Raw genomic sequence first — 13760 nt, 5'->3', positions numbered from 1 at the left:
CTGCCAGGGTTTGGGATGGGGACACAGAGGGGTCACAACGGGGCAGGGACCCGGCATGGCACGAGACACGACCTGCACAGCCAGCCAGCACGCATCTGGGGAGGGACCAGCAGCACCATCCCCCCCTGCATCAGGCTGGAGCTGGCTGCTGCCCTGCAGATGTAAAACCTCTGTGGGCTTGACACAGTCTGCAGCACTGAGCTCTACCTTTCACCGCAAAGACTGAAAATCCACCAGCCGATGCTGGTTTCACACAGCCCTGGGGGGCTGAGGGACGATGTGTAGAGCTCGGGTATACCACCTGCCTGTTATCATTGCCTTCCATCCCCAGGCTCAAACCACTCACTGCTCCCCCAGCACCTCCAGCCCCCTGCCATCCCCAAAGCTTCTTGCCAGCCTTCTTTGGGGGGACATTTCTGTCCCCAGCTGTAACAAAACCTGCACAAAGGCGCAGAAACACTTGCTGCAGCAGCTGCCGCAGCCGTTCCTGCCTGCTGCAGGTGAGAAATGCTGAGTATGAGAAGCGACGTGAGACAGGAAAAAAAAAAATAAATAAATAAAGTACATAAAATAGCTCTGGGAGATTCAGTGCTTCTGCCTGTGATTCAGCTGCAGTGCGAAGCTGCACACAGAGCCCTGTGTCTGTGCACTGCTTCCGCTGCATCACACTCCCTTCCGCCCCAAGCAACCAGCCGATCCCATTCACACCTCTCAGAGGGGACACAACACCGGCACCGAGCATCTTGGAAACCCACCAGATTCCCCTTTCTGCTGGATCCACCACCCAGCCTCACATCTGAGGACTGCAGTGTTCCTGTAATTGAAAGCTTGCAAATTATGCTGCACGATTCCCACCAGGGATGAAGCACAGGAGCAGCCTGGCATGCGCAAACGTGTTCCTGCCTGCAATTTGTTCAGCCAGGATGTTAGCACCGTGAGACAGCATATTACAAATCTTGTAGGGTTTGTGACACGGATGGTAATAGAAGACATGGGCGGTGGGCTCAGCATCCAGCACCCAGCTCAGAGGAACCCTGAGGGCAGCCTGTGACCCCACCAAACTGACCTGAAAGGAGCATCTTCACAGAACTTAAATGGGAATAAAACCAGAGCCATCAGGAATCAAACACCAAGTGAGACGAGGAGAGAAGAGATTGCTCTACAGCCACGGGCCAGGACCAGCATCACCCCTCAGCTATGCGTGATACGGTAGGATACAATACACTGCTGCCCCACCAGCAGCCAGTGGCTCCCAGCCCACTTCGCCTGTCCCATACTGGGACACGTTGCAGAGGGATCACAGCTCCAACCTGCACCTGCAAGCGCTCGGTTTTCATTTTGCAAAGGGAAGGAAACTCCACAAGCAGCAGTGTTCCTACTGAAGATTTTTAAGTGGTTGCCAGCTGATCTCAGCCTCCACTGGCTAAGCCATGCAAGGCGTACCCAAAACTGCATCCAAAGGACACAGGTCTACTGCTGGGAGTAAACAGACCAACCTGACCCTGCTCACCACAGTGCAAATGTCATCAGCGCACAGGATGGCTCCTTTGACTTGGAAGAAACCAACTGCTCTTTAACAACATGGCGCAACTGGATATTTGCCCCAACCTCAACCTGCTGCCATAGGCGTATGGCACAAAGGAGCCACGGATCAGCTTGGCACTGCGACATGCCAAGGAAGGGCTACGTTACCTCAGCGGGCGTGGGGAGCCGGCTGGCTGTGCCCACCATCTGGTGGTACAGTCCTGGCTCACCATTCCTCATGGTGTTCTGGCGGCTCCCCAGGGGACTGGAAGTGATGGGTTTTTTACACAGGAGATCACTCTGCCGGGAGTCCGTGGTGAGATAGACCTGATGGTAGAAGTTGGGTGGTGTGAAACCACCCCGCACAGCATCAACGTGGTGGAAGGGCCCTGGTGTCCTGTACAGGGTACTCCTGGAGCTGTTGAACAGCTCCTTTGACTGCCTCCACTTGTAGCACTTGAAGATGCCCACTGACACTATGGTGATGAAGAAAGCGGCCGAGACCAAAATGACGGCCAAGATGAGATAGAAAGTCATATGCCTCCTGGAGTCATGTGGGGGTGTCACATCAGTGAGGTCGGTGAGTGCTTCCTTGACCCTCTCGGCCACAGAGATGGAGATGGTGGCACTGGCTGACAGCGCAGGCTCCCCGTGGTCCTTCAGCAGGATGACCAAGGTGTGCTGGGGAGCCTCGTCCTCCCGGAGCTGACGGGCTGTGATGATCTCCCCACTGTGCAGCCCAACTGAGAAGAGAGTGGGATCGGTGGCTTGCAGCAGGGTGTAGGAGATCCAGGCATTGTATCCTGCATCCGCATCCACCGCCACCACCTTGGTGACCACGTGGCCCACAGGAGTGCCCGGTGCCACCACGTCGGTGTAGGAGGATGTGGAGTTGGGGAGGGGGTACAGCACAGTGGGGGCATTGTCATTGAGGTCAGTGACAAACACATTGACCGACAGGTTGGTGGCAAGAGGCGGAGAGCCGCCGTCGTGGACCTGCACCATCATGCTGAACTCCATCTGGTCCTCGTGGTCCAGGGAGGTCAGCAGATGGAGGGCACCACTCTCGCGGTTGATGGAGAAGAGGTGACCCACGGCGGTGTCCCCCTGCAGGAGGGAATAGGAGAGATGGCCGTTGCGCCCCAGGTCTGGGTCTGTGGCGCTCACGTTAAGAATGGAGATGCCTGGCACATTGTTCTCTGGCACGTACACGTCATAGGAGTCCTGTGAAGATTTGGGTGCATTGTCGTTGACGTCTGACACCTGTACCAGGATGTGTTTTACTGCAGACAAGGGCGGCGAACCTGAGTCCCTGGCTGTGACAGTGATGTTGTACTCTGATGCCTCTTCCCGGTCCAGAGCTGCTTTAGTTTTCAATGTGTAGTAATTTTTGAGGGAGGAACTGAGCGTGAATGGGATCCCAGGGGGAATAAAACAGTTCACCAGACCGTTGTCTCGAGAGTCCAAGTCTGTTACACTCAGCAGAGCTACGACTGTCCCCGGGGCTGCATCCTCAGGCACAGGGCTGTACACCGAAGTCACCGTCACCTCTGGAGCATTATCATTCACATCCACGACTTCCACCAGCACTTTGCAGTTGGCAACACCAGGAACGGCGCCCTTATCTTTAGCCTGTAAGTAAATCTCATACAGCTTTGTTTCTTCGTAGTCCAGCTGGCCCTTGACCCTCAGCTCCCCAGTATCCGAGTCCAGAGTGAAGAGCTCTCGTACCTTGGCTGGCGTGTGGCTGCTGAAGGAGTAGATGATGTCTCCATTGGGCCCATCATCCAGGTCATAGGCGCTCACCTTGGTGACCAGGGTGCCGCTGGGAGTGTTCTCCCTCACACTCGCCTTATAGGTGGACTGGTTGAAGACTGGGACGTTGTCGTTGGAGTCCACCACGTCAATGTGGATCTGCACGTGGGCTGACCGTGGCGGGCTGCCTCCATCCAGTGCCGTCAAGACCAAGTGCAGCTCCCGTTGCTCCTCCCTGTCCAGTTCCTTCTCTAACACCAGTTCCGCGTACTTGCTTCCGTCCACCCTCGTCTGTACGTCCAGCACGAAGTGCGGGTTGGCGCTGAGCTGATAGGTCTGCAAAGAGTTAATTCCCACATCGGGATCTTGCGCGCTCTCTAGCGGGAAGCGCGTCCCGGCCGCCACCGACTCGCTGATTTCCAGCCTCGCCTGGCTGCTGGGAAAAACCGGGTCGTTGTCATTGATGTCCTGGATCTCCACGGCGCCGCTGTACAGCTCCAGAGGTTTCTCCAGCACGATCTCAAAGCTGAGGGTGCACGGGGAGAGAGCTCCGCACAGCTCCTCGCGGTCTATCCGCTCGCTCACCAGCAGCGAACCGCTCGTCGCATCCACCGCGAAGTACTTCTTGCTACCGCCGGACACAACCCGCGGCCGCCGCCCCGACAGCCGCGCCGGGTCCAGCGCCAGGTCGGCTGCCACGTTGCCCACGGCCGATCCTCTCCGCGCCTCCTCGGGGATGGCATAGCGAATGGCGGCGGAAGCCCCGGAGGAAGCGGCGAGCAGGAGGCAGAGGCTCAGTACCTGCCCCGGCGTCACCCCGCGGCTCCTCGCAGCGACGCCTTTCATCGCTCCCCGCCTCTTCCCCCTAGAAATCCTCAGCTTGCCCCTTCATGCCGCTGCCCAGCGCTCCGGGAAGCGGCGTGCGGCGGGGAGACGGGCATCGCTCGGCGGCACGGCTCTGACTCACTGGCCGGCTCGCTCTCAGCCTCTCAGTGCCTCATCCCGGCTCCGAGCGGGGCCGGGCCGCCCGATCTCCCGCTCCAGCATTGGTCGACAGCGGCACATAGAGTCCCGGCCAATAACTGCACGGAGCGCAGGGCTCAGAGAGCTGCTGCCCGCCCGCCCCCGCGGGAGGCCCGGCTCAGTGAGCGCTCATCCCGTCCCCACGCACGGGGAAAGTCCGGCGGTGCGAGTTAACGGAGCAGAAGCGTCCAGAAAGGGCGGCTGGGAAACAGAGGAGTGCGTCCCGAGAAAAAAAGTATCTCGTTGGAGACGGGCAGCAGAGCGAGGGGGGGCGGTGGAGGGGGCGGGACGAGGTGTGTGCGTGTAGACAGAGTGAACAGCCCTCGGGACCCCGCGGATCCCGGTCATTCCAACAGTCCGATCCTTTCCTACAGTCCCACAGCGTCACGACGGCGCACCGCTGGGTGCCAGCAAAGCAGCGTCGCCGACCAAGTGACAATCCAGGAGCAACGCCCCGGCCCCTCTCCCCATCTCCACCACTGTCCCAGGGGGACAACCCGTAGCATTCTCAGCCGTGCACTCCCTCCCTCCTCGCCACCCTCCATCTCGCCGCCCGATCCCCCCGGACGCAGACAGCTCCCACCCCACCCCGGCCCTCGGAACAACCTTTCCCTGTCCCATGTGGAGCCCCCCGGCCGCCGGCACCGAAAGCAGCCGTTTCCCGAGCTCCCCGCCTGCTGTCATCACACCAACTCCTTATACTGAGATTTTTTTTCCGACGCTTCGAGCGCGCAAATGGATTCAAACTACTACAGTGTTGGAACGCTGTCACCCACGAAACTGGAATGAGAGAGCGAAAAAAAAAAGGAGCTTGAAACGGGAGCGTGAAAATCAGGCTGCGGCAGCTCCTCCCACAGCCGATAACGAACGGTCGGACTTGAAATTAGCGCCCACGCCCGTTCATTGATGGAAACTGCACGGATCCGGAGCAAATCGCTCCGAAGAGCTGAAGCTGATGGTCTGCCATCCCGCAGCTTAACGTGAGCGGCTGCAAATCGCCCTCACCAACGTGGGAGATGCGACACCCGGTGGGGATATCGCCTCTGGTTACGCGTTCTCACCCCGCACCCTCCTATTAACCGCCGAGGTGCAGCCAGGAGCACGGAATGCAAGCAACATCAAACAGATCGGCTCAGTTTCCTACCTAAGAAGTCACTGTCAGGAATCGTTGTCACTGTATCACTACCAGCACGTGCTTATCACCAGCCCAAGAACGTGACAAAAGCACGCGCCTCAAGTCAATAAAATCCAATGCTAGTAATTATTGCTTTAAAAGAACTGAATTCTGAAGCAGAATTCATGATGATTCCCAAGGAAAACGTCCTGCTTTACCCACTGCAGCTGCACCGCGCGCTCCAGTCCGAATGGTTTTGCTTCTCCGTGCTCCGGAGCGCCTCTACCTGCAGGCTCTGCAGGCTCACAGCGCTGAAAGCAGAGCTCTTGTTTCACGATCCCTTACACGAGCAAATTCCAGTTACCTTTCCTTCTTACATATAATCTGAAGAGAAGAAAATCCACAGCCGTTCTGAAGCTAAACCTTGAAACAGTCTTCAGCCGCTTCACTAATAAACTACGAAATAAGCTCCAAATCTTTTTTTTCCTCCAGCCACTGCCTCTTTCCTAATACTCTCAAGTCTAAGCTCTTACTGAGCGATTTATCTTACATGCACATCACATTTTGTAAGAAGTTTAGTACATTTGAACTAAATTCAAAGTGCCTGTTCCCAACAGTAATCAGCTGAGTACAGCCGAGATACGTCCCTACTCAAGAAGGGCACTGAAGATGCAACATCTCCATCTCCCACATTTTGTCTGATCTGCAGACATTACATCAACTTCACCATGACAGAACACCAGGCTATTGACAGAGACATCCTCAGAGCTCCTGAAAGCACCACTTGGAAAGAAAAGGAGCGGTAAAATGTGGCACTGGAGAAGATAGTTCACCCATTGGGAATTGCAATTGGACCCCAGGACCTTTGTGCCATCGCTCCTCCTCAGTACCCCACCCCAGTACCCAACTCGCTGAAACTCACGTACAGAGTTAGACAGCTCGAGTGAGGAAGGAGAGAAACAACAGAAACCCGCAGAGAGGGACATGAGGGAGCAGCTCACCTGTGACGAGCTGTCAGGGTCGGGAGTGTCCTTTTCGGAGTGACCACCTGCACCAGCTTCCCCCGCCAAAAGAAGGTCAGAGAGTGCTGCTGCCCCGGGTTTGAGAAACGTGAAGTCCTTCTGGCCCGACTCGGAGGCCAGGCACACCTCGTAGGCATAGGGCAGGGGCAGCGTGCTGCTGCAGTAATTGAAGGGTGCTTTGGGGCCCAAGCTGGAGTAGAGTTCCTTATCGGAAGTCAGAAAGATGGGGGGGCTCCTGGCGCGTCGGCATTTAAAGAACACGACCAAAATGACCGTGAAAACGAATAGCGAGGACACCAAAGCGAGAGCTACCACGAGAATGAGGTTCAGATCAGAAGCCAACTCGGACTCAGCGTTCTGCTCGCCCAGCTCCGGCAGCGCGTCCCGCACGCTCTCGGCCAGCACCACGTGCAGCGTGGCCGTGGCCGACAGCGCCGGCTGCCCGTGGTCCTTCACCACGGCCACCAGCCGCTGCTTGGCCGCGTCCCGCTCCGACACGGCCCGCGCCGTGCGCACCTCGCCGCTGCGCGGCTCCACGCGGAACAGCGCCGGCTCCGGCGCCCGCAGCAGCTCGTACGACAGCCACGCGTTGCGCCCCGCGTCCGCGTCCACCGCCACCACCTTGGCCACCAGGTAGCCGGCCTCGGCCGAGCGCGGCACCACCTCGAACGGCGCCGCGCCCGCGCCGCCGCCCTCCGCCCCGCCCGCCGCCGGCCACAGCACCCGCGGCGCGTTGTCGTTGCGGTCCAGCACGAAGACGCGCACCGTCGCCGTCGCGCTGCGCGCCGGCGTCCCGCCGTCCCGCGCCCACACCTCCACGGCGAACTCGCGGCACCGCTCGTAGTCGAAGGAGCGCTGCGCGTACAGCTCGCCCGTCTCCGCCCGCACCGACACGAACGCCGCGTCCGCGCCGCCGCCCGCCAGCGCGTAGCTCACGCGCCCGTTGGCGCCCGCGTCCGCGTCCCGCGCGCTCACGCGCAGCACCAGCTCTCCGGCCGCGTTGTTCTCGGGCACGTAGGCGCTGTAGGCGGCCTCTTCGAACACCGGCGCGTTGTCGTTCACGTCCGACACCTCCAGCGCCAGATCCGCGCGGCTCGACAGCGCCGGGCTGCCCCCATCCGTGGCGATCACCGTCACCCGGTGCTCGGACGCCCGCTCCCGGTCCAGCGCGCCCGTCGTCACCACTTTGTACGAGCCGCCCGACGATGTCACGATTTGCAGCGGCGCCTCTCCCGACAGCTCGCACCGCACCCGCCCGTTCTCGCCAGAGTCCCGGTCCCGCACTTTCAGCAGCGCCACGACGGTACCGGGCGGCGCGTCCTCGGGCACCGGGCTCGACACCGACGTCAGCGTCACCTCGGGCGCGTTGTCGTTCACGTCCAGCACCTCCAGCTGCACTTTGCAGTGAGCCACCAGCCCGCCCCCGTCCCGAGCCTCCACCAGCACCGTATAGCCCCGCGTGTCCTCGAAATCCAGCGCCTCCCGCAGCGTTACCGTCCCGTTCTCGGCGTTCACCGCGAACTTCTGCAGCACTTTGGATGGCATTTCCCCAAAGCCGTACGTGATGCGGGCGTTGGTGCCCTCATCGCCGTCGGAAGCTGAGACGTGCAGCACCACGGAGCCCGGCGGCGCGTCCTCGCGCAGGCTCACCCGGTACCGCTCCTGCGCGAATACAGGCGCGTTGTCGTTGGCGTCGGTGACGTTGATGAGGAGCTGGGCGGTGCCGCTCCGGGGAGGATCGCCGCCGTCCAGTGCCGTCAGCACCAGGCGCAGGCTTTGCTCGCGCTCCCGGTCCAGTGCCCGGCGCAGCACCAGCTCCGCGAACTTGCTGCCTTCCTCGCTCTGCTTCACCTCCAGCGCAAAGTACTCGTTGTCTTCCAGCTCATAGCCCTGAAGCGAGTTCGAGCCCACGTCCGGATCTTCAGCGACCCCTACGGCAAAGCGGGCACCGGGAGGAGTGAACTCGTTGATCTCCAGCTGGATGCTGTCTCGCATGAAGTGCGGAGTGTTGTCGTTAACGTCGTGGATGGCCACTTCGACATGGAAGACGTTGAGGGGGTTCTGCACCACCGCCTCGAAGCTGACGGCACAGGACGCCGACTCGCCGCACAGCTCCTCCCGGTCCAGCCTCTCGCTCACGTACAGGTTCCCGTTCTCCCCGTTCACGGCGAAGTAGCGCTTTTCCGAGCTGAGCCGCAGCTGACGCGCCGGCAGCTCGGCCGGGCTCAGCCCCAGGTCCCGCGCCAACGGCCCCACCAGCGAGCCCCTGCTCAGCTCCTCGGGAATAGCGTAGCGGAGCCGCTCCGGCGCCGCCCGACAGCAGCAGCAGCACAGCAGCAAAGCGGGCAGCAGCCCCTCTCCCGCTCTCCAGCGGCTCCTTCGCCGCCCGCCCGCCATTGGAAGCAGCGCTCGCCGTTCTTCTTCCTCCTCGCGCAGTGCTTCCAGCTGAGTTCCGTCCGTCCCGAGCTCCGAAAGAGGTTGGAACGCAGCGATGCGGGCTCCGGCTCGGCCGCCGCGTCACTTCTGTCCGCTGTGAGATGAGCCGTGAGAGCGAGCAGCCAGCGGGGACGGGAAGCGGCGGCAGCGGCGGCCAACAGCGGCACCCGGAGGCCCCGCGGTGCCACCGCAGCCGTCCGAAGCTCCGCTCCCCGCTCTGACGGCAGCTGCCCGCCAGGCGGCAGCGCTGCTCCTCCCGGGCACCGGGAGAGGCGAAGCGGACACCTCGGCCCTGCCGTGGAAGCGGAGCGCCCGGCGGGGGAACTCCTTACTGGGCAAACGCTGCGCATCAGAGCACAGGTGAGCACAGGTAAGAACAGATACACTGCACAGCAATTAGCCGACATCCTCGCGGAGCTTCTGCGAGTGCTTGCAGATTGTCTTCCCCCAGCTCTTTCATTCTGTTTCTATGACTATAACCAGCAATGGTAACAAAGTACATCCGAAGAAAAGCTGCTGTAGGAAGCAAGCACCCGATCCATCTTGAACACCACTGTCTTTGAGGAGCTCCTCTTTCCTGTCGTATCTCAGAATGACTGAAATTCTGGGAGAACAGAGCAAACTTCACTCACTATGACAGCAGTATCAGTGCATGCTTCCACTTCTACAAGTCAGGGGGACCATCACAGCTCCCTGCTGTAACAGGCTGAACACAGCCCTGCTCCATCTGCTCTTCAAAACTGCTTCTCTTGAGAAAGGTAAGCCAATTGATGTAGGAACAGTGAAAATATACCCACATGCCTGCTATCCCTGGGGCAGTTCCATTACCAGCATGCTGTTTTGAGAATTGTAAAGAGAAGCAATTGTGTTACCTATGATAAAGTCTGAGGCATATGCAACACATCAGCCAGCTTTCCAAGCACAACTGACAGCTCATGGGTAAGAAAATGACAAAAAAGGCACAAGATGGGGGCTCAGAAAGGCTTTGAAGCAGAGCAACTCTGGAGAACAGTGCTTATCAGTGACACCGGAACTGTGACACATAATTCATGTGCCAGGAATGGAATGGTCTGAAAATAGAAAGCATAAAACTCCCTTGAAGGCAACGTTATCTTCCTTGGTACCTATTTCTGCAACAGCATCATCTCTCTTAGAAGAGGCCAGATGAAATTACGGAATGGAAGACTCTGAAAACCAACAAACCTTGGCTCATGACTATGGATATCATATGGCCATATGAATTAGCACAAGCTTGAGACAGTGAGTTTGGAAACTACAAACACAGTGGATTTTGCTTGCACTCTGACTGCTCTGAAAGATGACTCCATCAGTGACCAAGGGCTCATTCACAGGTGCTAGCAATACTTCATTTCCTGACCTGTATCTTACAAGGAAGCAGCTCTCACCATTCCCTTACAAGATGCAAAGGTCTGACCTGCAGGACTTGGCTTCTGCTTCACAAGCTTATTCCACTGCGGCTCTCACCAGGAAACTGCACAGCAATCCTCCTTTCACAGAACAGTCGCAATGATGCTGTCACTTTCTCACAAACAGGACCATTTTCAGGAAGAAATAGCTACAACCTGCTCCCTTCGGAGAGACACACACACAAAGAACCCCGGCAGATTGAAGCTGCACGAAGGTCAGCGTGTGGGTGGGTTTATCCTGCCAGCAAGCACTGCATTCAGAGGCCATAAGGCCATAAGATCAGCTCACAGCCTGGTAATGAGAACAGAATTGAAAAGAAAACTTTCTAACCCATAATGAGTGCTACTGCAGACCTCATCCACCACCAACATTCAGCCCTTACAATCAACAGATCTCATGCTACTACATGGAGGAGGAGACAAGGAGACTGAATGAGCTGTAAGGTGGCAGTGGAAGTGCAGATGATGAACTCTTTATTCCAAGAGTATCTCACCATGCTTTGCCACTCAGTCTGTAACACTGCCCAGAGGAAACTGGCAATACTCTGCAGCTTTTTCACTCCTGAATCTCCTATTTCTCTCCAACACAGTCATGCAAACAAATTATACCATGCTGCTTCATAGCTCTGGGGTTTAGACCTCCCCCCCCAAAGGTCTAACCCATTACTGGACTACTCTGATATGAAGACACAGCCCTACTGCAAATCTCTGGCTTTTTGGATGCCATTCCTGACTGCTCCCTGAGGATGTGGAGACTGAGGAAAATGGGAGAGATGTGCAAAGGAATCCCCAAAATCTTGTAATGTTTGCCACCTCTAACTTTCAATCAAGACATCTGAGTGAAATAGGAAATCCCGTGGCTTGATTCCTAACACTTGCACCACTTTCAAGGCCTGAGAAAGGGCCTATAGGATCTACAACCACCAGATTTAGTCTTCAAACATACAGTTTTTCAAACCTACTCGTGGTACAGGTAAGTAGATTTGGAAGAGCTCAATGGTGAGTCACCACCAAGGTCAGACAGCGCACACATGACATGACAAGTATCATGGATTTCCACATTTACCAACAAGTAATCTCACTCTTCCACCCTCTTCCTCCACTCGGATCTTGAAACTGGGTCAACTGGCTGAGGAACACACTGTGTGCAGAACAATTCAACCAAGTGCCTAGCAGAAGAGCTTCCCAAAGCAGGCACAAGCACAAACATCTTCCCGTTCGTTTCAAATACTGCTTTATATTCATCCAAAACAATGACAGTTAAGTGAAGGAAGCAACCCTTGCATCATTGACCCACGAACACAGTTTTAATTCAGATACTTGAAACTCAACACCTGGAAGTTACTGAGGTCTCCAGCTGCAAGCAAGGTCCTAAAGGCTTTCTCTGCACTACATAGCAGACATCATTTTAACAAAATTCATTGGCTCTCATCAATTTCTTCAGTATGTGTCCTGCTCATCTCTGAGAATGTAAAGGAGTGAATATGGGATGCTTTCTCAAGATGAGTTTTATGAGAAAACATGAGGCATTCAGTTTGAATTTCTGCTTCATTTTCTTAACATCAAATTCTGTCTTCAGGTTCTCGAGGCCTCGTGAAGTAAGGATTTGTAGCAAAATGACACAAGCAGTTCGAAATGCAAAAGCGCTGTCCAGAAATGAGAATATAAAGCACAACCTACCTGGGAAGAAAAAGACCTGGAAACTTAAAGAGGGAAGCTCTACGTCATCATGTTACATGGAGATACAGCTAAATGAATGAGATTCCATGATGGAATTTTAAGGCATTCTACCCATTGGTAACATCATTCTACATGCAGATTTTAACACCAATAATTTATTAGCATTTCCTTCAGGTCAGAGAAATGAAGATAACAGTCTGAACCGGACAGGCCTTTGTTCAGATCAAATTAAACTGTTATTCCAACAATCCTCCTGTAGACCCACATATATTTGAGATTCAAACCCAGATGCACACCTTCATTTCTCTGCATTCACAGAATTGACACAATGGACAACTTCTGGCCATAGGTATCTCTTGGTCGCATGTCATCACTCAGCATGAACATCTAATGACTTTTTAGGAAACTCAAGTATATCAGAGTATATAAAAGTATATCGAAGTCTATCAAGTATATCAAAGTCTGTTTTGACAGCTGTAACCATTCAAGGCATATCTTCCTGTAGAAGTCTTCCCCAAGACCTCCAGTTACAACAGATCTTCTAAGCCCTGAAGGGTTATCAGCCATGTTGAGGATCATCTTCAGACCGTGGCAATAAACAATAAACATCCTTAATCCAACACACGTGAAGGAATCAGTTTCATTTGCGGATTGCATCACAAGGTGCAGGTAAGGGTAATAAGTTTGCTAGTAGACAGCCAAGGCACAGGAGGAACCTCCAAGAACTCAAAACATGGACCATGCCAAGAGGTCGCCGAGGAAGTTTGGACAAGACAAAAAGGAAAATCTAACCTAACATCTACGATAAATTGAAGGTTAACACCTAGCTGTGACAAAAATTAACCACAACAAACCCTTTCAAATGCCTTATAACTCCTCAGCCATCAGCCATGAGTATGTCCAAGGACTCCAAGAAATAAATGAAACTGGTGAACCTGCAACATGGCTGCTGCTGTAACAAACACATGTGTTTGTTAGCAGAGATATGTCCAGCTCCACCCCTGGTAGGTCAACACTGAAGTATGAAATCAAACCATCACCCAGCCCAAACCACATCATCCAACCTGTTCTCCAAGATCAACACCAGCCTCCAGCCCTCCTTGTTGAGCATTCAGTCACTGTCCAACTTTTTGGCCATTCGTCACAGCAAGAGCACTTCATTCAGTGCTGTTTCCTCAGAAACATCAGCACAAAGAAGTATTCACAGCTGTAAACAGTCAAGGTAGGTATGCACACTGCTCACCCAGGCCTACAATGACAAGAGAACTTCCTGTCTTCGAGGATCAATAGAGGCCCCAGCATCACTTCTCAAAAACGTAAGTGGCAACAACAAAATGAAGCCTAACGAACCATTTTCAGGTTATGAGACTAGATGCACATCATAAAAACAAAAAAAAAAGTCAAAAGGAGCTGGGACACCTATGGTCTATGGAGATAAAACCAAAGTAAAGGAAACTCTTCCATCTCTTTAGTGAAATGAGAAAAGAAAGTGAAGAACAGCAATGGAAACAGCTCCATCAGTCCTATAGTTAAGAACATACATCACAGTCTTCTCTGCTACACTGAGGCCCAGTTTAGACACCCAGAACAACGAAGGCAAAACTGCAAAATGTAAACATGGGGTCATTAATGTTCTGTTAAGTCTCATATTACACATCAAGCACATGTACTATTGGCAACATATCCAACCCTGCCAGCAATGCAAAGTGTAAGGCACACAGAAGTAAAGGAACTGTAAGTTAAGCTCCTTACCAAGGGCCTCTCTCTGAATTAAATGCT

At 55.0% G+C, this 13760-nt stretch overlaps 1 protein-coding gene across 25 annotated transcripts in view; it reads right to left on the bottom strand.

The window, feature by feature from the left end:
- Positions 1-13760, bottom strand: part of LOC125700302 (protocadherin gamma-C5-like) — a 193004-nt gene that overhangs the window by 26482 nt on the left and 152762 nt on the right. Inside the window, exon 2 of one of the 25 annotated variants that reach the window (XM_048960775.1) lies at positions 6418-7251. The exons of 22 other annotated variants lie outside the window; for them this stretch is intronic. In XM_048960775.1, the coding sequence (XP_048816732.1) occupies positions 6418-7251 (834 nt within the window). Of the gene's footprint in view, positions 1-1692; positions 4837-6417; positions 7252-7932; positions 8961-13760 lie in introns of those variants that run through there. 2 more of the 25 variants (XM_048960799.1, XM_048960773.1) reach the window with 2 other exon arrangements.

Source organism: Lagopus muta, chromosome 14 (genome assembly GCF_023343835.1).
Source record: "Lagopus muta isolate bLagMut1 chromosome 14, bLagMut1 primary, whole genome shotgun sequence".
Taxonomy (NCBI): domain Eukaryota; kingdom Metazoa; phylum Chordata; class Aves; order Galliformes; family Phasianidae; genus Lagopus; species Lagopus muta.
Note: the sequence above shows the minus strand (reverse complement) of the source record. Positions and strands in the feature narration are given on the sequence as shown.